The 20101-nt window shown below is 39.9% G+C and overlaps 1 protein-coding gene across 2 annotated transcripts in view; it reads left to right on the top strand.

Annotated features, from left to right (window-relative positions):
* The window catches only part of DCAF5 (DDB1 and CUL4 associated factor 5), a 93978-nt gene that overhangs the window by 33976 nt on the left and 39901 nt on the right, over positions 1-20101 (top strand). For both annotated transcript variants that reach the window (XM_090271037.1, XM_090271038.1), the window contains exon 6: positions 15996-16209. In XM_090271037.1, the coding sequence (XP_090127163.1) occupies positions 15996-16209 (214 nt within the window). The remainder of the gene's footprint in view (positions 1-15995; positions 16210-20101) is intronic.

Raw genomic sequence — 20101 nt, 5'->3', positions numbered from 1 at the left:
TTTTTCAGGGACTGCTAGTTCTCTGACAGGTAACAGTGTCTTGTTTTGACAAGAATAGTAAAGAGAGTGGTTCTGCCCTACTCAGTAATAAAACTAGGGCAATCCAGGAATTCCTGTAACGACTTAACTCATACAATGATTCTTTTACATGTTGTGTAAATGACATGTGAAAATGGGCAGTGAGCACAAATTCCTGCTCTCAAAGAAATCGCTCTTAGGACCTTGTCTGGCTTTGAAGGCCACTAGGTTAAATGTCTGTCCGGTGGGGCTTGTGCCAATCTTACTTCTGTAGAGACCAAATTAAGTGTAATTCCTTGCCTTCTGAAACAAGCCAGGCAATCTGTGCCACGTTGCATTTGAGAGTTGCTCATACTATTATGTGGAAAATAGAGCCCAGGGTGTAACCTGAAAGGCTGGAAAAGGCTCTCGTGCTCTGATGTTTGTTGAAACTTGAAAGAATGAGGCTTTCCAGACCTGGCCTTATTCCTCTCAGAATGCAAGGCCATCAGGGTACAGAAAGATTTCTTAAATTACTTAAACAGCATCTCAAAAGCGCTATATAAAAAAAATTTTGACAAATTAGATTTCATTCAAATTAAGAGCTTCTGTTCATCAGAGACACAATTAAGTGAAAAGATGAGCGCTAAAGAACAAGCCATAGTCTGGGGAAAAATATTCATGATACATGTATTGAGCAAGAATTCATATCCAGAATATATAAAGAAATACTAATTGGTAAGTAAAAGACACAAAACTCAATTTTTTTAATGGGTAGAAATGTTGACTAGGTGCCTCACAAAAGAAGATACCCACATAGCCAATAAGCACTTGAAAGATACTCAAAGTTTCATTACTCATACGGGAAGTACAAATTAGAACCACAATGAAGTATCATATACACCCTGAATGGTTAAAATTAGAGACTGATAGTACCAATTGTTGACAAGGGTGTGGAGCAACTGAAACTCTCATGCATTTTAGGTGAGTGTAAATTTGTATAACCACTTGGGAAAATTACTTGTCAATATTGACTAAAGCTACACATGCATCCATGACCCAGCAATCTCACTCTTAGGTACAGCTAAGAGAGATGGGTACATGTTTCCACCAAAGAAATGTACAAGAATATTCACAGTGGCTCTATTCATAATAGCCCAGAGCTGGAAGCAACACAAATGTCCATCAAAGAAATGGGTAAGTAAACTGCAGAAAAGCCACATAATAAACTATTACACAGACATGAAAAAGACTGAACCAGAGAAACACATGTTAACATGGATGATTCTTATAGCCATAATGTTGAATGAAAGAAGCCAGATACAAAAGAGCATGTGATCCCATTCGTATGCTGTTAAGGACACCCAGGTTATAGAACTCAAAATGGTGGCTGGCTCTGGGTATTAGGAAGACATACAGGAAATTCCTGTGGTTCTATACCTGTGGTAGTTTCATGAGTGTATACTTATGTAAAAATTTATTGAGCTATATATATGCTTAGAATTAATGCACTTTACTATATGTTATGCTACATCTTAAAGTACATTTTTAAAAAGCATCCAACGTCACTATTCCCTTCAACTGGGTATTCACCTTCTTCCCTCCAATTCCAATGGTAGCAATATCACTTTAGGGAGCGACTTGAACAGAGGGGAGAGTCAGGAGCACTAGCAATTTAGATGGTATTATAGAAAACTGCAAGAGAAAAGCTAGGAGTCGTTGGAGTTGAGGTGTCATAATGATTCGTTCTAATCAGGGGTTATGTCTTCTGGTCAGCCACTCCTTTCTTTCTTTTTCTGCTCACCCATTTTTACCGTCTGTGTGTACATATACGGTACTCAGGCAAGTGTTTCATACACGGAAACCTTTTTTTAAAAGAAGTTGTTTTTCTCTCTCAAATGCTTTTTCTTTTTTTAAGTGTATTTGATTGATTATGCTGTTACAGTAGCCCCAATTTCTTTTCCCTTTGCTCCCCTCTGCCGAGTAACCCCCTTCCCTCCAGCAATCCCACCCACTTAGTTCATGTCCATGGGTCGTGCATACAAGTTCTTTGACTTCACCCTTTCCTATACGTATTCTTAACTTCCCTCTGTCTATATTGTACCAACCTGTCCCCCACCACTCCCCCTTCCCCCTCCCGCCTGATAACCCTCCAAATGATCCCCATACCTATGATTCTGTTCCTATTGTGGTTTGCTTAGTTGGATTTTGGTTTTATTTTTTAGATTCATTTGTTGATAGTTGTGAGTTTGTTGTCATTTTAGTGTTCATAGTTTTGATCTTCTTTTTCTTAAATAAGTCCCTTTCACATTTTATATAATACAGTGATACCTCAGCTCACGAAGATAATTAGTTCTGGAATCACATTCGTTAGCTGAAATCTTCGTTAGCCAAAACGTGATTTTCCATAGGTTTCTATAGAAAATCATTTAATTCATTCTGGATGCTACCCACTATTTAAAGATAAATTTTATAAAATAGTAAAAAGCACACTATAAAAGGGCAAAAACTCACCAAAGGTTGAGATGAACAGCCACCCAAATGGATGAAGGGGAATGGAAAGTAGAATGAAAACCTGATGATCTTTACACTGTCACAGTGCATCGCCTTCAAATCCGAAGCAGCTTATGTCATCAACCGTCTCACTGCTCACTGTCTCAAACGTCAACAGCCCAGTTGGGTTGGTGGGTCTCCCCTATGGGACATGGTCAGCTCATTTCTTTGTCACACACATACAGACAGAAAAGATAAGCTCCTGGAATGGCCCGACTGTTCATATTTGCTGCTTTATGTTAGCGCGTGCACCCACTAAAACATTCATTAGCCCAAGTCCGAAAACAGCAAAAAAACATCGTTAGCCGAAAAATTTGTTACCAGGGTCACTCATTAGCTGAGGTATCACTGTAATGACTTGGTGATGATGAACTCCTTTAGGTTTACCTTGCCTGGGAAGCACTTCATCTGCCTTTCCATTCCAAATCATAGCTTTGCTGGATAGAGTAGTCTTGGTGGTAGGTCCTTCTTTCATGACGTTTTTTTTTAAATGTTACCATCACTTTTATAATCATCCTGGCTGAAGTCCCTTGTGCCCCTTCATCCCTCTGCCATAACCAGCCTTGCTCTGTTAGTGCCTGGCCACTACTTTCAGCTCCTAATGCCCCTGCACCATTTCAGTCCCACCCATACCACACTGGCTTCTTATCTTCCCTCCTGCTTCTGGCATATAGCACATATCCTTAAACATCACTTTGCCATTGCCTTCCCCAGGACCTTTGGTGGCATCTCATTATCTTTGTTAATGGCCATAGCGTGGGATGTTCCAAGAAAGTGTTGTTTTGGAGTGATTGTATTATGACCTACTCCAATGGATAAAATAGGAAAACTCCTTAAGCAAGCAGTCTGCCCCTTCTCTGGTGCCTGTGTCCCGTCCCTTTTATTCCTCCTCCACATACAAACACACATAAGGAGAATTTCTTTTTTTTTTCTTGTTTTCTTTTTTTGCCTGTTCATGTCCTAGTTACCCCTCAAAGTCCAAGATTAAATGGTAGCCCGTCAGGGAAAACATCCTTACTAGACCTCCCTGTTACATGCTCTTAAAGCTTCCTTTACTTTACACACTGTGTCCTCGGCACCTAGCACAATTTTGGCACAGAGTTTGTGTTCAATGAAGCTTTTCCTTACTTCTAGAGGAAGGGATTGCTCTACTTAGAGCCTCTGTTAGAGTACTTATAGTCTGTGGCATTCATGTTGCATGTCTCAGTGACTGCTTTTGCCATCATTGGTTATCTTTGATATGACTATGTCTTCTATCCAGCTAGACTTAGTGTTATGTCCTTGATTTCCTTCCCAGTGCCCAGGAATTGCTTCTTAGAAAGGAGGCACTTGTCCTGATCTATACTATTACTTGTCATGTTTTTCTGTGGATTTTTAAAAATTTATTTTTAGAGAGAGGAAGAGAGAAACATCGATTTGTTGTTCCACTTATTTGTGCATTCATTGGTTGATTCTTGTATGTGCCCTGACCTGGGATCGAACCTACAACCTTGGTGTATTGCGACTATTTTATAATCAGCTGAGCTACCTGACCAGGACTTTCTGTGGATTTTTAAGGACAGGGCCATGTTTTATTAATCTTCGATCTCTAGTGCCTAGCATAGTAGTTAGAATGTTATGAACTCTCACATAAAAATTGAATGAATGCGCAGTGTTTTACTCGTCCCAAAATAGTTTATATTTTCAAAACTATCTTTCAGTAATGTTTTCTGAACCTATAATTTCCTTATTGTAATGGCATGGATCAAAATGTCTCTAAGGAATAAACCCCTAGAGGAGGTTGTAAGGGTTCTTGGTAGACTTTGAAAGCTTATCAGTTAGATAGGTGGGGAAACCAGGGATTCTGGCAAATTACTTTCTAGCTTTTAGGCCACAAGGTGGAGCTCTAAAATCAGCTTTGTCCGCTGGAATTAATTCAGCAGGATTTCTGGTATCAGAATCACCTGGGTAGCCCTGGCCTGTGTGGCTCAGTTGGTTGGAGTGTCATCTGCTAAACTGGAAGTTCGCAGGTTCTTTACCTGTCTGGGGCATATGTCTAGGTTGTGGGTTTGGTACAAGAGGCAACTGATGGATGTTGCTCCCTCACATCAATGTTTCTTTTCTCTTCTTCCCATCTCTCTCCAAAATTAATGGGCACATCCTTGGGTGAGGATAAAAATAAAATATAGATATATATTTTTTAATTCTAGAATTAAAAAAGAGAGAGAGAGAGAATCACCTGGGAAACTTGTTAAAGTGCTCCTTCCTGAAGCACAGACCCAGAGATGGAATTGTTGATATGGGTTGGGGGGACCTGTGAATCTGCCATTTTAAAACATCTAGGTGATTTAGCAACTTTGGTTATCATGCAGGATGGAAGCTGTGGTTATTCAGAGGTCCTTGTTGAAATTGCTACTATGTTCTTTCGGACCCAGGGTCTTTCTTTGTCTTTAGCCTGTAGTTTACCTATTCCTTCTTATCAAGCACAAATGTGCCTTTTATAGCAAGAAACTTAGCTTTGGACCAGAACATCTGGGTAATGTTTGGTAAGTGGATAGGTATTCCAGAACCATGTACTTATCCTTCCTTTAAAACTCCCCAAGCCTTGTTATTCAGGAGAAGGTGATATCAAATCCCTAAATCAAAAGGCCTTACTTACTTACTTATTTTATTTATTTATTTTTTGAAGGGGGAAGTGGGGAGGAGGGGAGAGGGGAGAGGCAACTCCCGGACCAACTCAGGGGCCTGTAGGAGTGCAGGCAATGGGGATTCCCAGTCCTCCTCGTGGGCCCGTTGGAGTCCCCTGGACTTTCTTACTTTAAAAGCATATCTTCTTTCATTTTAAAAAATTTTATAGGACAAAAATTTTACATATGTATTAGAAGTAGAGTAGGGAAATGAACTCTACCATAGACCCAGCTTCAATAATTAATCCATAAACAATCTAATTTCATTTATTTCTCATCTGTGACCTTCCCAATTATTTTAAATCAATTTCCATGTAATATATTAGTTCCTCTGTAAATATTTTAATATATATCTCTGAAAGTAATTCTTTTTTTAATTGAAGTAAAATTAATGTAACATAAAATTAACCATTTTAAAGTAGGAGTATGTTCACAATGTTGTGAAACTACTGCCTCTAGTTTCTAAACATTTTCATCATCCCAAAATAAAACCTGTATTCATTAAGCCATTACTTCCCAGGATACTTCTCCCCACTCTCTAGCTCCTGGCTGTCATTGATCTGTTTCTGTGGATTTAGTTACCTGTTCTGGATTTTTCATATATCATGTGAACTTTTACCTGGCTTCTTTTACTTAGCATAATGTTCTGAAGATTTATGTGCATTGCAGCATATATCAGTACATCATTCCTTTTTTGGCTGAATCATTGTTTATTATATGGCTGTGCCACATTTTGTTGATGAACATTTTAGTTTAGCTTTTTTAAAATACAAGTAGTGCTGGTAAAGATATGGAGAAATTGAATCACTCAAACTCTGCTGGTGGGAATGTTATAAATAATACAGCCTCTCTGGAAAATAGTTTGGTAGTACCTTTATAAATTAAAAATGAACTTAACTACCCTGGCCAGGTGACTCAAATTGGTTGGACCATCATCCCATACACCAAAAAGTTGTGGGTTCAGTCCCCAGTTGGGGCACACACCTATGTTGCAGATTTGATCCCCAGTCAGGGCTCATAAGGGAGGCAACCAGTCAGTGTTTCTCTCCCTGCCCCTTTCCTCTCTCTCAAATCTATTTTTAGAAAATATTCTCGGGTGAGAAAATTTTTTTTAAGTGAATTTACTATATGACCCAGCAGTTGCACTCTTAGGCATTTATGCAAGAGAGATGAAACTTTATTTTCACATAAAAACTTGTACATGAATGTTTATAGTAGCTTTATATTCAAAATAGCTAAGAGCTGGAAACTACCCACATGTCTTTCAATGGGTGAGCAGTTTAAATAAACAGTGGTACATTTCTACCATTGAATACTACTTAGCAATAAAAATCCTTTAGCTATTGATACATACAACAATTTGGATGAACCTTAGGGAATTATGCTTTGTGAATAAGCCAATCTCAAGAGGATACATACTTCATGGTCCATTTATATAACATTCATGGAATAACAATCATAAAGGTGGAGAACAGATTAGTGGTTGCCAGGTGTTAGGGATAGGAGTAGAGAGGGTAGATGTGGCTATAAGAGGGTAGCATGAGGGAGTCTTGGTGTGATGGTAAATAAGTATCTTAATTATGATGATGATTACATGCACATGATACAATTGCATAGAGCCCCCCCACACACACAAATGAGTGCATTATAAGTGGTTTTGATAGTGAACTATAGTTATGCAAGTGGTAATATTGGGAGAGACCCTGGCTGGTTTGGCTCAGTGGATTGAGCGTCGGCCTGCGAGCTAAGTGTCGCTGGTTCGATCTTCCAGTCAGGGCACATCAGAGAAGGAAAACTCTGACTCCAAAAAACCTCCGCTGCCTTGCGGCATACCTCTTCAGGGGAAAGGCTAAGGGAGTAAACCCCGACAGAAAATCCGGAGCCGGAGTCCCTAAGGCGGTTTGACGTTGTAGTCAACACCGGCAACTCCTGCGGCGCACCTGAAGCCAAGCTGTATTGACTCCGTCTTTCCCTTGAACCCTTCAGCTGCGAAGAGAGGGGGGGTCTGCTGCATGGGCAACAGCAGACCCTCCATATCACCCTGCCCAGGCTCTGTAGCTTCAGCTTCACTGGAGAGGACACTCCAGCGTCATCGCAAGATGTCGATTCAACACGGGAGGAGACAGATACCGTGTCACTCCCGAGTCGGACTGCACAGCCATTCTCAGCGGTGCAGATAGACTCTTAAGAAGCTACACCATCGTCTCTTGAGACGGACGGCTGCCGACGAATATTGGGAGAGGCTAGGTAAAGGTGCAAAGGGCCTTCTTGTACATTTCTTTGCAATTTCCTCTGAATCTACAATTATTTCAAAATAAAAAGTTAAAAAGTACAAGTAATGCATAATTATGTTCTCTTTTTAAAAGTGTTAATGAGGCTAAAGTCCCTCTGACTGCCTCTTCCAGGTCTTGTGCCCTGCCCCTTCCCCTGCGGGTAATGAGTGTTCAGATTTATCTTGTTTCTTTTGCCAGGTAAGACTTTTAGTCAACTCTCTTGACTCTCTCTGTTAAGAGCCAGCTTAGATTTTTCTTCTAGGAAGACATGACCACTCCCACTCCTGTCTCCCAGGTGGAAGGTAGATACTCTTCCTATGTCTCTCACAGCACATGTTCCCCTATTAAAAACACTGTTCATGTTGGAGAAAGAAACTTGACGATTCCCTTGTCCCTCATTACTCATGAGGGTTTCTTCATCTTATTTCATCCTTGAATCCATGTGTCTAGCACTACCTAGAGTGGTTAGCAGGTAGTCAGTAAGTGTTTACCCATTAAATGCCTGCATGGATAAATGAGTTACTGAACTACAGGGACGTGTGTGAAGTGAATGACTTAGCTGAATCCTTCTGGCCCTGATGCATTGTCATCTGATGCTCTTCTCTTTGCTGGGTGGAATAATCCATCTCCGTGGTCTGTTCTGTCGAACTTTCTTAAACCCAGAAGCAGAAAAAGCTTGTTGGTCCTGTTTCTGCTGCTTATCCATCGTGTAGTCAGGGCCAAGCCATGTAACTGTGTAGGACCCTGGTTTCTTGCATTGTGAGATGAGAATAATGTTACCCCCACTCTCTACTTCAGGGTATCTACAGAGTTACAATTCCTTCAGTGAAGTCATAGTTTGAGTCTTTTATTTTGCAATCACAGTTTTGACTACTTAATATTTTATCTATTGTTAGTCACATATTTTAGATAGGGACTTTTCGTAAATTCTCAATACTCTTGGCTTCTTTTACCCATGAATTTACCCATGTATGGATGATTTTCCAAGAACATTGCTAATGTTTCTGGATTCTGCATAAAATACTTTGTGTTTGGAATTTTTCTTTGTTTTAATCATACAACTTTGCCGTTTATCTGTGGGTGCTTTGGAAGGAGATGGTGAATCAAACTGAGTGTCAGGCCTTCTGCTGTTTCTCTGATTTTATGCTGGTCTGCTGTTTGTCTCTCAAGATTAGGTTTTGTGGGCAGACAGATGTCAAGAGCCATATGAACCTTGGTGGAGCCTTATTTTTGGTTTGTTATTTTGTTAAATATTCTAAGTCAGGGTTTTTCAAACTGCTGGTCATGATCCATTAAATCACAAATTCAACAGCTATTTATTGAATTCCTGTTATGTGTTTAGCACTATTTAAGCATTTGGGATACAAAAGGAAAAAATAAAAATGCTTATAGTCTAGTGGGAAAGGACAAAGAAGAAATAAAATACATGCAGGTATGTGATATGTAAGATGGCAATTCATACAGTAGAGAAAAATAAAGCAGGCAAGGGAGACTGGGAGTATTGGGGAAGTTGTATTTTTGCCTAGGGTATCAGGAATTAAGAGGTAAGTGGATGATTCACGCTCATGTCTGGGGAGGAACATCTGGGCTGCAGGAATCTGCAAGTGCAAAGGCCCTGAAGCAGAAGCATACCTGATGTGTTCTTGGAGCAGTAGGGAGGCATCATGTCATTGAAGCAGAGCAGGGTGGGCTCTGGGAGGTAGAGTCAGAGACATGAGGGATGAGAAGAGGAAGGGATTGTCTAAGGTCTTACTGGCATGTAAGGAATTTAGTTTTTACTCTGGTTGAAATGGAGGAGCCACTGTAGGATTTTCCGCAAAGTAATGATGTGATCTGACTATGGCTCAGCATCCCCCTGGCTGTTTTGTTCAAGATAAACTGAAGCATGAGACCAAGAGTGTAAGCAAGGAGACAAGGTAGGAAGCTCTTTCAGTAATCCAGTGGGTTATGAAATCAGTTTAGATGTCACAAGTATTTATTATATAACAAATATAGAATAGAAAATCAATGCATCACATACAGTAGGTGGTAAGTATTGTATAATGAATTTGTGCTAAATAAGTGTAGGTGTATTGAGATGAAGTATAAAATGTACTTAAATGATTACTATAGAGAAGTTTCAAAGCCATTATTCTGAGACATTTATTTACTGCCAACTAGAAGTGACTTTGGTTTTTGGACACATTCTCAGCAGCTCCTGTATGAAACAGGCTGTCTTCCTGTAATCATGTCTTATCAGTCAGCAGTGTGGCCTTCTCTCGGTTTTCCTTTGTGTTCCCCTTCTCTCTTGTTTTTGTAAAAGAGTTCTTAATAGAAGGTACCAATTGGCGATTTTTTTTTCAGATCATCTTCTGCTTTGGATTTTTTCCAGAATTTGCCTCTTTCTTCTTTAACATTTCTTTAGCTTTGTGACCTTGTACCCTAATAGTGAGCACACTCACCCCAGTTTCTTCCCCTTTCATCAGGGGCTGTTTACCTGCATATATATACCCACCCGCTTCTTCTGCAGTGTTAACTGTTGCTGTAGTAACTAGCATCTCCCTCTTTCCTCTTGCTCTTTTCTTCCTCCTGCCAAGCACCATTCGTTATACTCTTCCTCCCCAGTTTTATACCCTGTGAGGTCAAGACTGATGCTATGTAACATCTTTCAGAAGGTAGAACCAGGAATTGTTTTAAGATGAAGATTTAAATGGTTGCTTATGAAACTTATATTTTCTGCAGCTTGGAGTGAAGGGGTGTTTTGCTAACTGAAATGCTAAATGTTGAGTTCCTATTTCTACAGAAAATTCATAAGCATTCTAAAACAAATCCGTTATGGCACTGCCTCTTCATTCATTTTGAGATCTTGGTTAGTTCTGCATGGCTTTTGGTATCTTTGGGACAAAGGCAAAAACTTGAACTCTAGGTCTTTTAACTCTGGCATGTCCCTGTTCTGGAAGGTGATGGGCCTGTCGGCCATGTTTGCTTCGTGAAGAGACTGGATATGCTGTTTGATTAAAAACTTGGACTCTAGGTCTTTTAACTCTGGCATGTCCCTGTTCTGGAAGGTGATGGGCCTGTCGGCCATGTTTGCTTTGTGAAGGGACTGGATATGCTGTTTGATTATATAAAGATCTCTTTCTCAGAAATTTAGTCAAGGCCTCAGCAGACCTCAGTCAAACTTAAATTTCTGGGTGTTCAAAAAGGGAAGGAAATTGTATCATGTACACTGAACCTATGTCTATATTTCAAGCCAGAGGGATTGGCAGTGAGTCATGTTCTGGGGAAGTAAGTGTTCAGTCCCAGATCACAATATGTCTTTTTCACAGCAGTTCTCCAACAGTTCTGGTTTCCTCTAGAGAAGGGTCTAAATTTAAGATATGTATTAGAAAAAAAAAAAGAAAGCCCAGTTTCTTCTTGTATAAAAGAAAGGGATAGGGAATATTGGAACCCTGAACGCACTTGAATGGAACTGATACGGGCTGAGACTCCCTAAACTCGTTCCCTTTTTACCTAATTCTAATGTCATCTAGGATTTCTCCTCCTATGGGTTGTGTTCTAGGAAATACAAAATTATCACCTTGTCCTAAAGTAGAAGCTGGAGAGGAGATTTTCCCGCTCCTGTTGACCTTGATTTTGCCTCTCTAGTTGTTATGATACTAGCTCTGGTGTCTGTGATTTGGAATAGAGTGCCATGTCTCCAAGCATTTCACAGGTCTTAAGAAACTTCCATATAGGAATGAGGAGAATATCCATGCCAGTGGGCTTTGTAAAATCTTATTAGTACCATCAGATGACTGACTTAATGATGGACTTTGAAAATCTAGGTTTGTGGAGCCCGATCTAGGACCCTTAATGGATGCTCTGTTTTGTTCTGCTGGATAGGATACGCCCAGTCACTTCCCTTGGGAACAGCATCAGCTTGTTTCTCTTCTGTTTCAAGGCCTTGGCCTTGGCCAGTGCTTTTAAAAAATGATCTTTTTACCTAATTGAGTATTGGGGGAGTGGAAGGGGGCAAAAAACCAGGAAACTACACCAGTGAAAAATACCTTCCTGATGGTCAGGGTTTTCTTGCTTTTCACCCTGGGACTTCTGCATGCAGACCCTTGGATCATTTCCTATCCCATTTAATGCATTTTATGAAAAGCCTTGGTTGAAGATAGGTTGGGAATAGATTATTGCTTTGATTTTTTTTATAGTTTTATTTTGATTTGAACTCATTTTAACTTGTTAGTCCTTTCAATATACTGCTTATCTTTTTGGGTGTACAATGATGGCCATTTCTCTGAAGGAGTAGAGATAGCGGCATCTCTGTTATCAAGATCAGAGCCCCGAAAGCAAGTCAGGATCGAGGCATTCTTGTTATATACAAGTATCCTCAGTTCTCTTAAGAGGAAATGAGAAATAGCTTCTCCTCAGGGAATGTGTGGAGCACAGGAAAACACTATTTCAGGCATTGTTGGTGGACTGGAACTCTAATCTTAAAAGAAATTAGAGATCTCTCTGTTAATAGACATGGGGCTGTAAAAAGTGTCATGTAGTGTGGTTGGCTTTTCATTGAGTCTGTAATCTTCTTTCTCTCCACTTGGCCTTCTCCCCAACTCCCTCTCTTCCTCTTCCACAGAATTCCAAAATGGAATCATGCTTCTCAAGATATGGTTTGAATGTCACATTCATCAGAATTAATTTGGGTTGCTTGTTAAATTCAGATTCTTGGGCCCACTTCCCATATTAAATTAGAACAGTGATTTTCAACTGGTGTGCTGCAAGAATTTTTAAAACATGCAATACCTGACTATTTAGTCAGGGCCACTGATCTCTTTTCCCTTAGATTGTCAAATTTAAAAAATGGCAACAGCCAATATAACAATAGCCCTCCATTGTGAATGCCCTGTCTTAAACGATAAATATATAGGTTATATAATAAAGCTGTATACTGTTGGTCATGTAACATAATAAGGTAGTGTCTGATTGGTTAATTCTTGCTACCAGAAATCCTTATATACAAATATAGGCACCTGATTTTTAAAAACTCACTTAGGTCCAGGGACAGCCAACTGACCTGGAGTCTGCAAGATCCTTCCCCATGTGGGAAGACCACCCTCCCCTCCACACCCCCACTCTCATTAGGGATTTCTAGACCCAAGGGTAAGTAAGACGATGACCATGCCCAGCTTGAAGCAGCTAGAGGAACACAAGACCTTCGTGCATTGTCCTTTATAAAATTATAAAAGTCTTAAGTCTGGGGGGGTGGGGGTTGTTATTTTTTATTGTTATAAAAAATTAATTATTTTTAAAAAAGAATAATATAGGAAAGGTTGAAGCCAGAGAACACTTGTATGCACGACCCTTGGGCATGGACTGGGGGGGGTGGGATTACTGTGGGGGGTGGGGGGAGTGCTGGGCAGAGGGGAGCAAAGGGGGAAAAATTGGAACTATTGTAACAATATAATCAATAAAATATACTTTCAAAAAAGTCACTTTGGAGCATAAATGGTAGGTAATTACACCTTTTTTTTGTAAATCAAAGTTATACCTTTTTTTTTTTGTCAGATTGGTAGAAAAATACATTTTTTGGTGTGCCACAGAATTTTAGTAATTAGTTTATGTGTGCCATGAGATGAAAAAAGGTTGGAAATTTCCCTGGCCAGTGTGGCTCAGTTGATTGGAGCATTGTCTTATAAACCAGAGGTCACAGGTTCGTTTTCAGTCAAGTTACATGCGTAGGTTGTGGGTCTGGTCCTCTGTCAGGGCGCATAGGAGAGGCAACCAATCAGTGTTTTTCTCTGGCATCAATGTTTCTCTTCCTCCTTTCCCATCTCTCTAAAATCAATAAGCATGTCCTCAGGTGAGGATTTAAAAGAAAACAAAGTTGAAAATTGCTGATTTAGAATATCTGGGGCAAAACACCAATCAGAAAGAATGCACCTGTATGTTCATAGCAGCATTATTTACAACAGCTAAGATCTGGAAATAGCCCAAGTGCCCATCAGTAGATAAATGAGTGAAAAAGCTGCGGTATATTTACACAATGGAATACTACACAGCTGTAAAAAAGAAGAACCTCTTACCCTTTGAGACAGCATGGATGGACCTGGAGAATATTATGCTAAGCGAAATAAGCCAATCAGAGAAAGACAAATACCATGTGATCTCACTCATATGTGGAATCTAATGAACAAAATAAAGCCAGAGATATGGATACATGGAACAGATCTCAGAGGGGAGGGGTGAAGGGGACTGGGAGAGATTAGCCAAGGAACATACATGCATATATGCATAGCCCATGGACACAGACAACAATGTGGTAAAGGCCTGGGACAGGGACTGTGTGCAGAGTGACAAAGTGGGGTGGGATGGAGGATGTCTGTAATAGTGTCAATAAAATTTTTAAAGTAAAGTAAATAAAAACTAAGAGAAGGTTTGCTAAAAGGATAATATATTAGTTACATCTTTTTTTTAAAGGGAAAATAAAGAAAAAAAAAAGAGAAAAGAAAAGAATCTTTGTGGGTGGATTCTGAGAATCTACATTTTTTAAAAAGTCCCAGTTGATCTCTCATGCACATTACCTGTAAACTACGATCTTTGACGTTATATTGTGACTGAGGGCCAACTGCTTCTAAGCCTTTTCTTTCTGATAAACTAGATCATGCTTACCATTCTCACCAGGAGGAGCTAGCTGTAGAACCCCTGCCTAGAAATTACCGTTAACATAGCTCTCTTTCTGGATTTCTCATGTCATTGCATCCTCTGGAAGGAATTGAATTTTGTACCCCAACATGAAGTATTCCGTTTCAGTAGCTGCTGCTCTTTAGACAGCACCCCTAAACATTCCAGGAGCAAGATTTCTATGTACTTACCCTCTCTGTGTGAGAAATAGGAGTTCTCAGCCCATAAACATAGGCAAGAAAAAAAGTTAGTGACGCTCCTGGAGACCCCTGTAGTGTGACCAGATTGCAAACATAGGTCAAGGAGCTTGTTTGGGGATGGGATGGGATGGGATGGGCCTAGATTCCTGTCCTGGGCAGACTCCTACAGACCTGACTAGAATCTTCAGAGGAAGTTCCTGTTAATGGGGTGTATGTCAGAGGCCCCCGCCTTCCCATTGGGGATGGCTGAGCTGACGCAGACCCCTGCTGCTCTGGGTGGTGGGGCTGGCTGAATTTCTTTTTGTTGAGTCTTGTTTCCACCCCCACTCCTCTTCAGTCCTACAGATGATGGTTTATTTGCACACTCCATGCTGTTCTTGGATTGAAAGCCTTTCATTGTTTTTGAGCTCAGTGTTTAGATAACACCGCATGCCATGCCTGTAGCAGCTAGGGCACCCTGTAAAGGAAATGCCTGGGCTCTAACAGCCCCATCATTCATTCTTTGTATGTGAGCGACTGTGGCCTGTATTTAGGATCATTATAAGAACATTTATCTGCAGGGATTATTCTGTCTTCCCTGCCATTCCAGTCATACGAATTAAAGTCTGTTTGCCCAAGACTTGTGTCCACACATAGCTGTAGTGTCAGAGCATTCCTCCATCTGGTGAGAAGACTTTGGGGGACACCAAACTGACTGGCTAGTGGTGGCGCAGACCGTTTTTATGACCAGCCCAGGTGGGCAGCTGCCTTTGCACTGTGATTTCAGAGGCTCCTTTCCCTCAATATTCCCTATCACTCTCTTACCAAAAGGAAAGGAAAAAAAAGTGTTATTTTTCTTTTCATATTAAATCTCTTCTGATAGTATTTTTTAGACTCTTCGTTGGATATATTTTCAAGCCCCAAATAACTGCTTTTGAAATGACTGACAAATAATGTCCTCAGTTCTTACTGTAAAGTCCCAAAAGCAGAATTCAGTTATACATGTGGTAAAGGAAGCAAGTCATCTTGTTTTTCCAATTGTTGTAACTACTTGCTCTGCATTTAATTGAAATTTTTTCTTTATTACATATTCCTGAGTCATGCCATGGAATATAAAAATTTTCTGTGAACAGATGAAAACTGAAAAATAAAGACAAGTAATAAAGTGGTTATTACTGAAAAAAAATTCAGATTTAACTATAAAGTATATTCTTTCTAATTGTTCTTAGGTCTCCAATACAAATGGTAAATATGTCCCTTAAATACCATCTATGATTAGCCAATTAGCGTTGATATGGCTCACCTTTCAGGGTCTTGACAGAGTAGCTATTTGATTTTGTAGTTGCCACGGGTAAATAAAATAATGAATCATTTTAATATATCTCTTCTTTCAAGATGCTTGTTATCCTTGTCCTGAAGATTTACTAGTAATTCACTGTTTGGAGATTGAAGAGGGCAACTGGCAGGTTAAATGACTTGCTTTAAATGTAATCAAGGAGGCACTCCTGTCTTCATGATTACTTTCAAACCCACTGCATAGGAATTCCTTTCTGCCGAGATTCATTTGTACAAGCTTGGACAGGAACCTGGGCACAGGTTGGGAAGAAATAAGTGCAGTGTGTGTTGCAGACTGTTGTCCAGCCTGTTTCATGCCTGATCCCCATGCTTCTGCCTTCCAGTTCTCTCCTGCGCTATGGTGGCAACCTGTCACTTCAGAGTGCCATGAGTGTGCGGTTCAATAGCAACGGGACACAGCTCCTGGCCCTGAGGCGTCGCCTGCCGCCTGTGCTCTATGACATCCACTCCCGGCTACCTGTGTTCCAGTTTGACAATCAGGGTTACTTCAACTCTTGTACCATGAAAAGCTGCTGTTTTGCAGGAGACCGTGACCAGGTAAGTGCCTTCTGCCTCCTGCATCCGCCACTCTTGTCTTCCTCTCAGATTGCTGTCTCTGTACTGGTCTTCATTTCTCTTCAGCATCATGTCAGATAGAAACAATTGAGGGCAAACAGTAAGCATCTGGGGATGTACTGGCTTCACAGTGAGTTTCTACATCAGAGCTGCCATTGAGTAATACGAGGCACACACCATAAACCATAGCTGGCCCCAGTATGGTTCTGAGCAACCTGACTGCCAAGTCTGAACAGATTTTAAGATTCTAAGAATGTGTTATTTCAAAAGACAAGAGGAAGTCCATGGAAAATTAGCCTGCCAAAAAGAGAGACTTTTTAAAAATATCAATAAAATGTAATGATGAATGAAACACCCCAAGTATTAATACCATCCAAGAGACATATATCCTGAATGGTCCCTTGGGATGGCATCTTTTTTTTTTTTGGATGAGATGGCCTGAGCGGCTTTGTTTGAGAGGAGGCCAGATGCTGACTTTTTCTTTTTATTGCCAGCATCACAACTGGGAAGGAGGACCCAAGCTGTGAGTTTCCAGCCATTTCACAGTCTCACTGGGACTCGAGATACTGATACTGACTTAAGAGCTGGCAGTTTAAAAACATACTTGCATTCTTGACTGACTGTCTTGGCCATAGAAATTCTGAAGTGGGTGTCAGTGAGTGGACCAGTTGGACTGGTCTGAGTAATCAAGCTGAATAAAGACATATAAAGAAGGATTGATCAAATAAACAAATAGATTTTTGTTCTTCTCAAACACAACAAATCTTACTGCAGCTTCACATTTAAATTGGAAAAAGAGAAACCTTATTCTTCTGCTAGTGTTTAGTGTTCTCTTCGGGCCCATCAACTTGTCAAATTTTGACATTTAATTCTCACATGCTGTACTTATCTCTTTAAAGTTATTTGTGGACGTGGGGCATAAAAGAAACAGTTCTTTGAGAACCTGTGAAGTCCCTGCTTTTTGAAGGCAGTAGCTAAGGCTTTTCTTCTTAGATTGAAGTTGCTAAAGACTCCCCAACATCATAGCTTAGATTAGTATGTGTAGTAGGAGCACAATAAATGCTCATTGAATGTGAAATAAATTGGGAATACCTTTTAAGTTGTCCAGGTTAGGGATTTCTCCTTTTGTAAATAGAGAATATATATCCAAATTCAGAATTTATATTCACGTTGAAGTCCTGGGCCTTTTTAGTTGCAATCCACTCTTGAAACCACTAGGTGGCCTCAGTTATATAAACATTGTCTCCTTGGAGAGGCCACAATGCTAATTAATGATTTTTTTATAGGCAATTTGTTTCTTGGGTGGGAAGAAGCAGTTTCTAGAGATGATCAGACTCATGATAGAACAGATCATTGTAATTGTCTGCTCTGCAGAGTGATTGATTTAGTTTCATTTAGCTGTGGCAATAATAAGAGAGAAGCACCTCCTCTCTTCCTGTCTTCTTTCTTTCCTTTCCTCCTTGCTTTTATTGATTATCCATCTTCTATCAACCTCATGTATGTATGAGATCCTATTTAATAGAACAACAAAGAGCAGGCACTAAATGTGACAGGTTATATATAGGTTTTTTACCTGAAACACAGGGGCTGAGAGAAAGGTGAAAGAGATACAAGAGAATAGATGCTGTGTTTTCTTTCAATTCCTATATTAGTAGTGAGAATCTGTCTGCATGGAGTCCTTAAAAGACCCAGAATAAAGGCTTTTACCAATAGGTAGAACACCTAGACCATGGTTTCTTAACCTCAGCACTATCAATGTTTTTGGTCAGATAATTCTTTATTGTGTGGAATTGTCCTGTGCATCATAGGATAGTTAGTAGCATCCCTGCCCTGGCCTCTTCCTAATAGATGCAGTAATATCTCTTCCAGACATTGCCACATGTCCCCTGGTTACACTGGGACAGTTATTGCTGTTTGCAAAGCCACACAAGGTATTTTGTGATGGTACTGGTTATGTACATTGACAAGATGTTGTTTTTTGCCTTTCAGGTTTTATACAATGATAAAATTGAATGGCTTTTAATTTGTCCCTATTCAGTTTTGACTAATTTGTTATTTGTGACTTTTGTCCTATGGGAAGAGTTTATGGGTAGTATATCCTCTCTGACAAACTAGATAGTTTTTTGGTTAGGGTAAGTGGTTTTCTATGGATAAAGGAGATGCAAAGTCATTGAATCTAACTTTGGATTCGTTTTAGAGTTGAAGTCTTTAAAGTCTTTTTATATTTTCCATATAAATTATCAAAATTATATAACCTAGGGAATAAGAAATACAGAGATTTGTGTTTGCCTGTGTTGTTCACCCCATGGGGACTAAAAAGTGAAGCTAATTCATCATTGTCTTGTCTCCAATGCATGGCACACAGTGAGGGTACAATAAATATTTGTTGAAGTGAATCTTGAGTACATTAGTCAATGTGTGGGTTTTAGCTTCCTGGGCCTACGGCTTCTCTCACTATAAATCAGAATTGATAAATACCACTTTCCCGCTCAACTTCTAGGGACTTAGGGAGGATGAATTAAATAATGAATTTTCAGTGAAATTGATCTACTGAGCTTATACTTTCTAAGTGTGGCACGAGAGGCCAAACTTCATGTCTTATTCCTTGAACGTGTTTCAAAGGTGATTTATAGGCTCTGACTTTCCACACTTGACTAAAGTAGCTGCTGCCACGGTTATAGTATTTGACCTGCAGGACTGACATGTACAGCTTTTCACTAGTCTAGACAGGATCTTTTTCGCTGCTTTCAAATTCCAAAGCCTACCCTTTCCTTATAGTGGTCTTTATAGTTGATCTTGTTCTTGTACACTTTGAGAATGCCTACAGCCTGAGGCCTTGTGCTCTGGAAGTCTTCATTTAGTCATAGGCTGGGTAACTATCCTAGAAAGAAATCTGAAAATTTCCATAATAGGAATGAACATGGTCAAGAAAGGCACTAAGTGACCTATCTATCTGAGACAGTCTTCTGGCTGAGAGTTCACACAGATGGACCTCCAGACATTGTACCAGAGAGCATATACTTCATTTTAGACTGTCCTGGGTTCACTAAGTAGTTCATTAGCCTTAAAATGAAATTAACATTTCAAGGAATCAGACTCAGGGAATAAATTGTGAAATAAGCTGAGCCTACTCTTGTCTCCCCCATTCTAATTATAGAATTATTAGAGATCATTTTGTATAAACCTTCCTTTTACAGATGAGAAAACTGAGGCTCAGGAAGGTTAGATACACAAGTAAAGACACGTACAAGTTTGTAGCTGAGCCAGGACTAGAACCCAGATTTTTGAGCTTTTTTGGTAGAGACTTATTTTCACTATACAACTACGACTTGATGCTACCTGTTGCAGGGCAAGCAACAAATAAAAGAGTGAATTGGGCTAGAAGGATAATAGGGAACGGTGGGGACTGTAGCCAACTTGAGAGCCCACCCCATCTAAATCTAAATGACTCCTGTCTGAAGCTTTGATTCAGCTTTAGCCCATTGTTGCCATGAGGGCCTCTGGGTTTTTTTCACGGGAAGCTAGAAGTGAAGATTTGTATGTGAAGTTTCCTGATTTTTAAGTATTGCAACAAATTCATACTTTTTCATATAGATAAAAACATCTATACCTTACCTGTTTTGCTCAAGAGCCACCAATTTGAAACTTCTGTGCTTCAGCAGGATGTTTTTCTCTCATGTTTAGTTTGATGCTCTGTTACTAATTCATAGGTGAGTGGAGACAAGGTCTTTGTTTCTGTCTCTTACTAAACCTTTCCTAACTGCATGCCCCCCCCCACACACACTCTTTTAAAATAAGAAAGCAGATATTTACTGAGCATCCACTGTGTGCCAGCTCGTGTGGTAGACATTCACATGACTTCCAGACAGTACCC

Source organism: Furipterus horrens, unplaced genomic scaffold (assembly GCF_987537825.1).
Source record: "Furipterus horrens unplaced genomic scaffold, mFurHor1.1.pri manual_scaffold_3, whole genome shotgun sequence".
Classification (NCBI taxonomy): domain Eukaryota; kingdom Metazoa; phylum Chordata; class Mammalia; order Chiroptera; family Furipteridae; genus Furipterus; species Furipterus horrens.
This window is presented reverse-complemented; position numbering and strand designations above follow the sequence as displayed.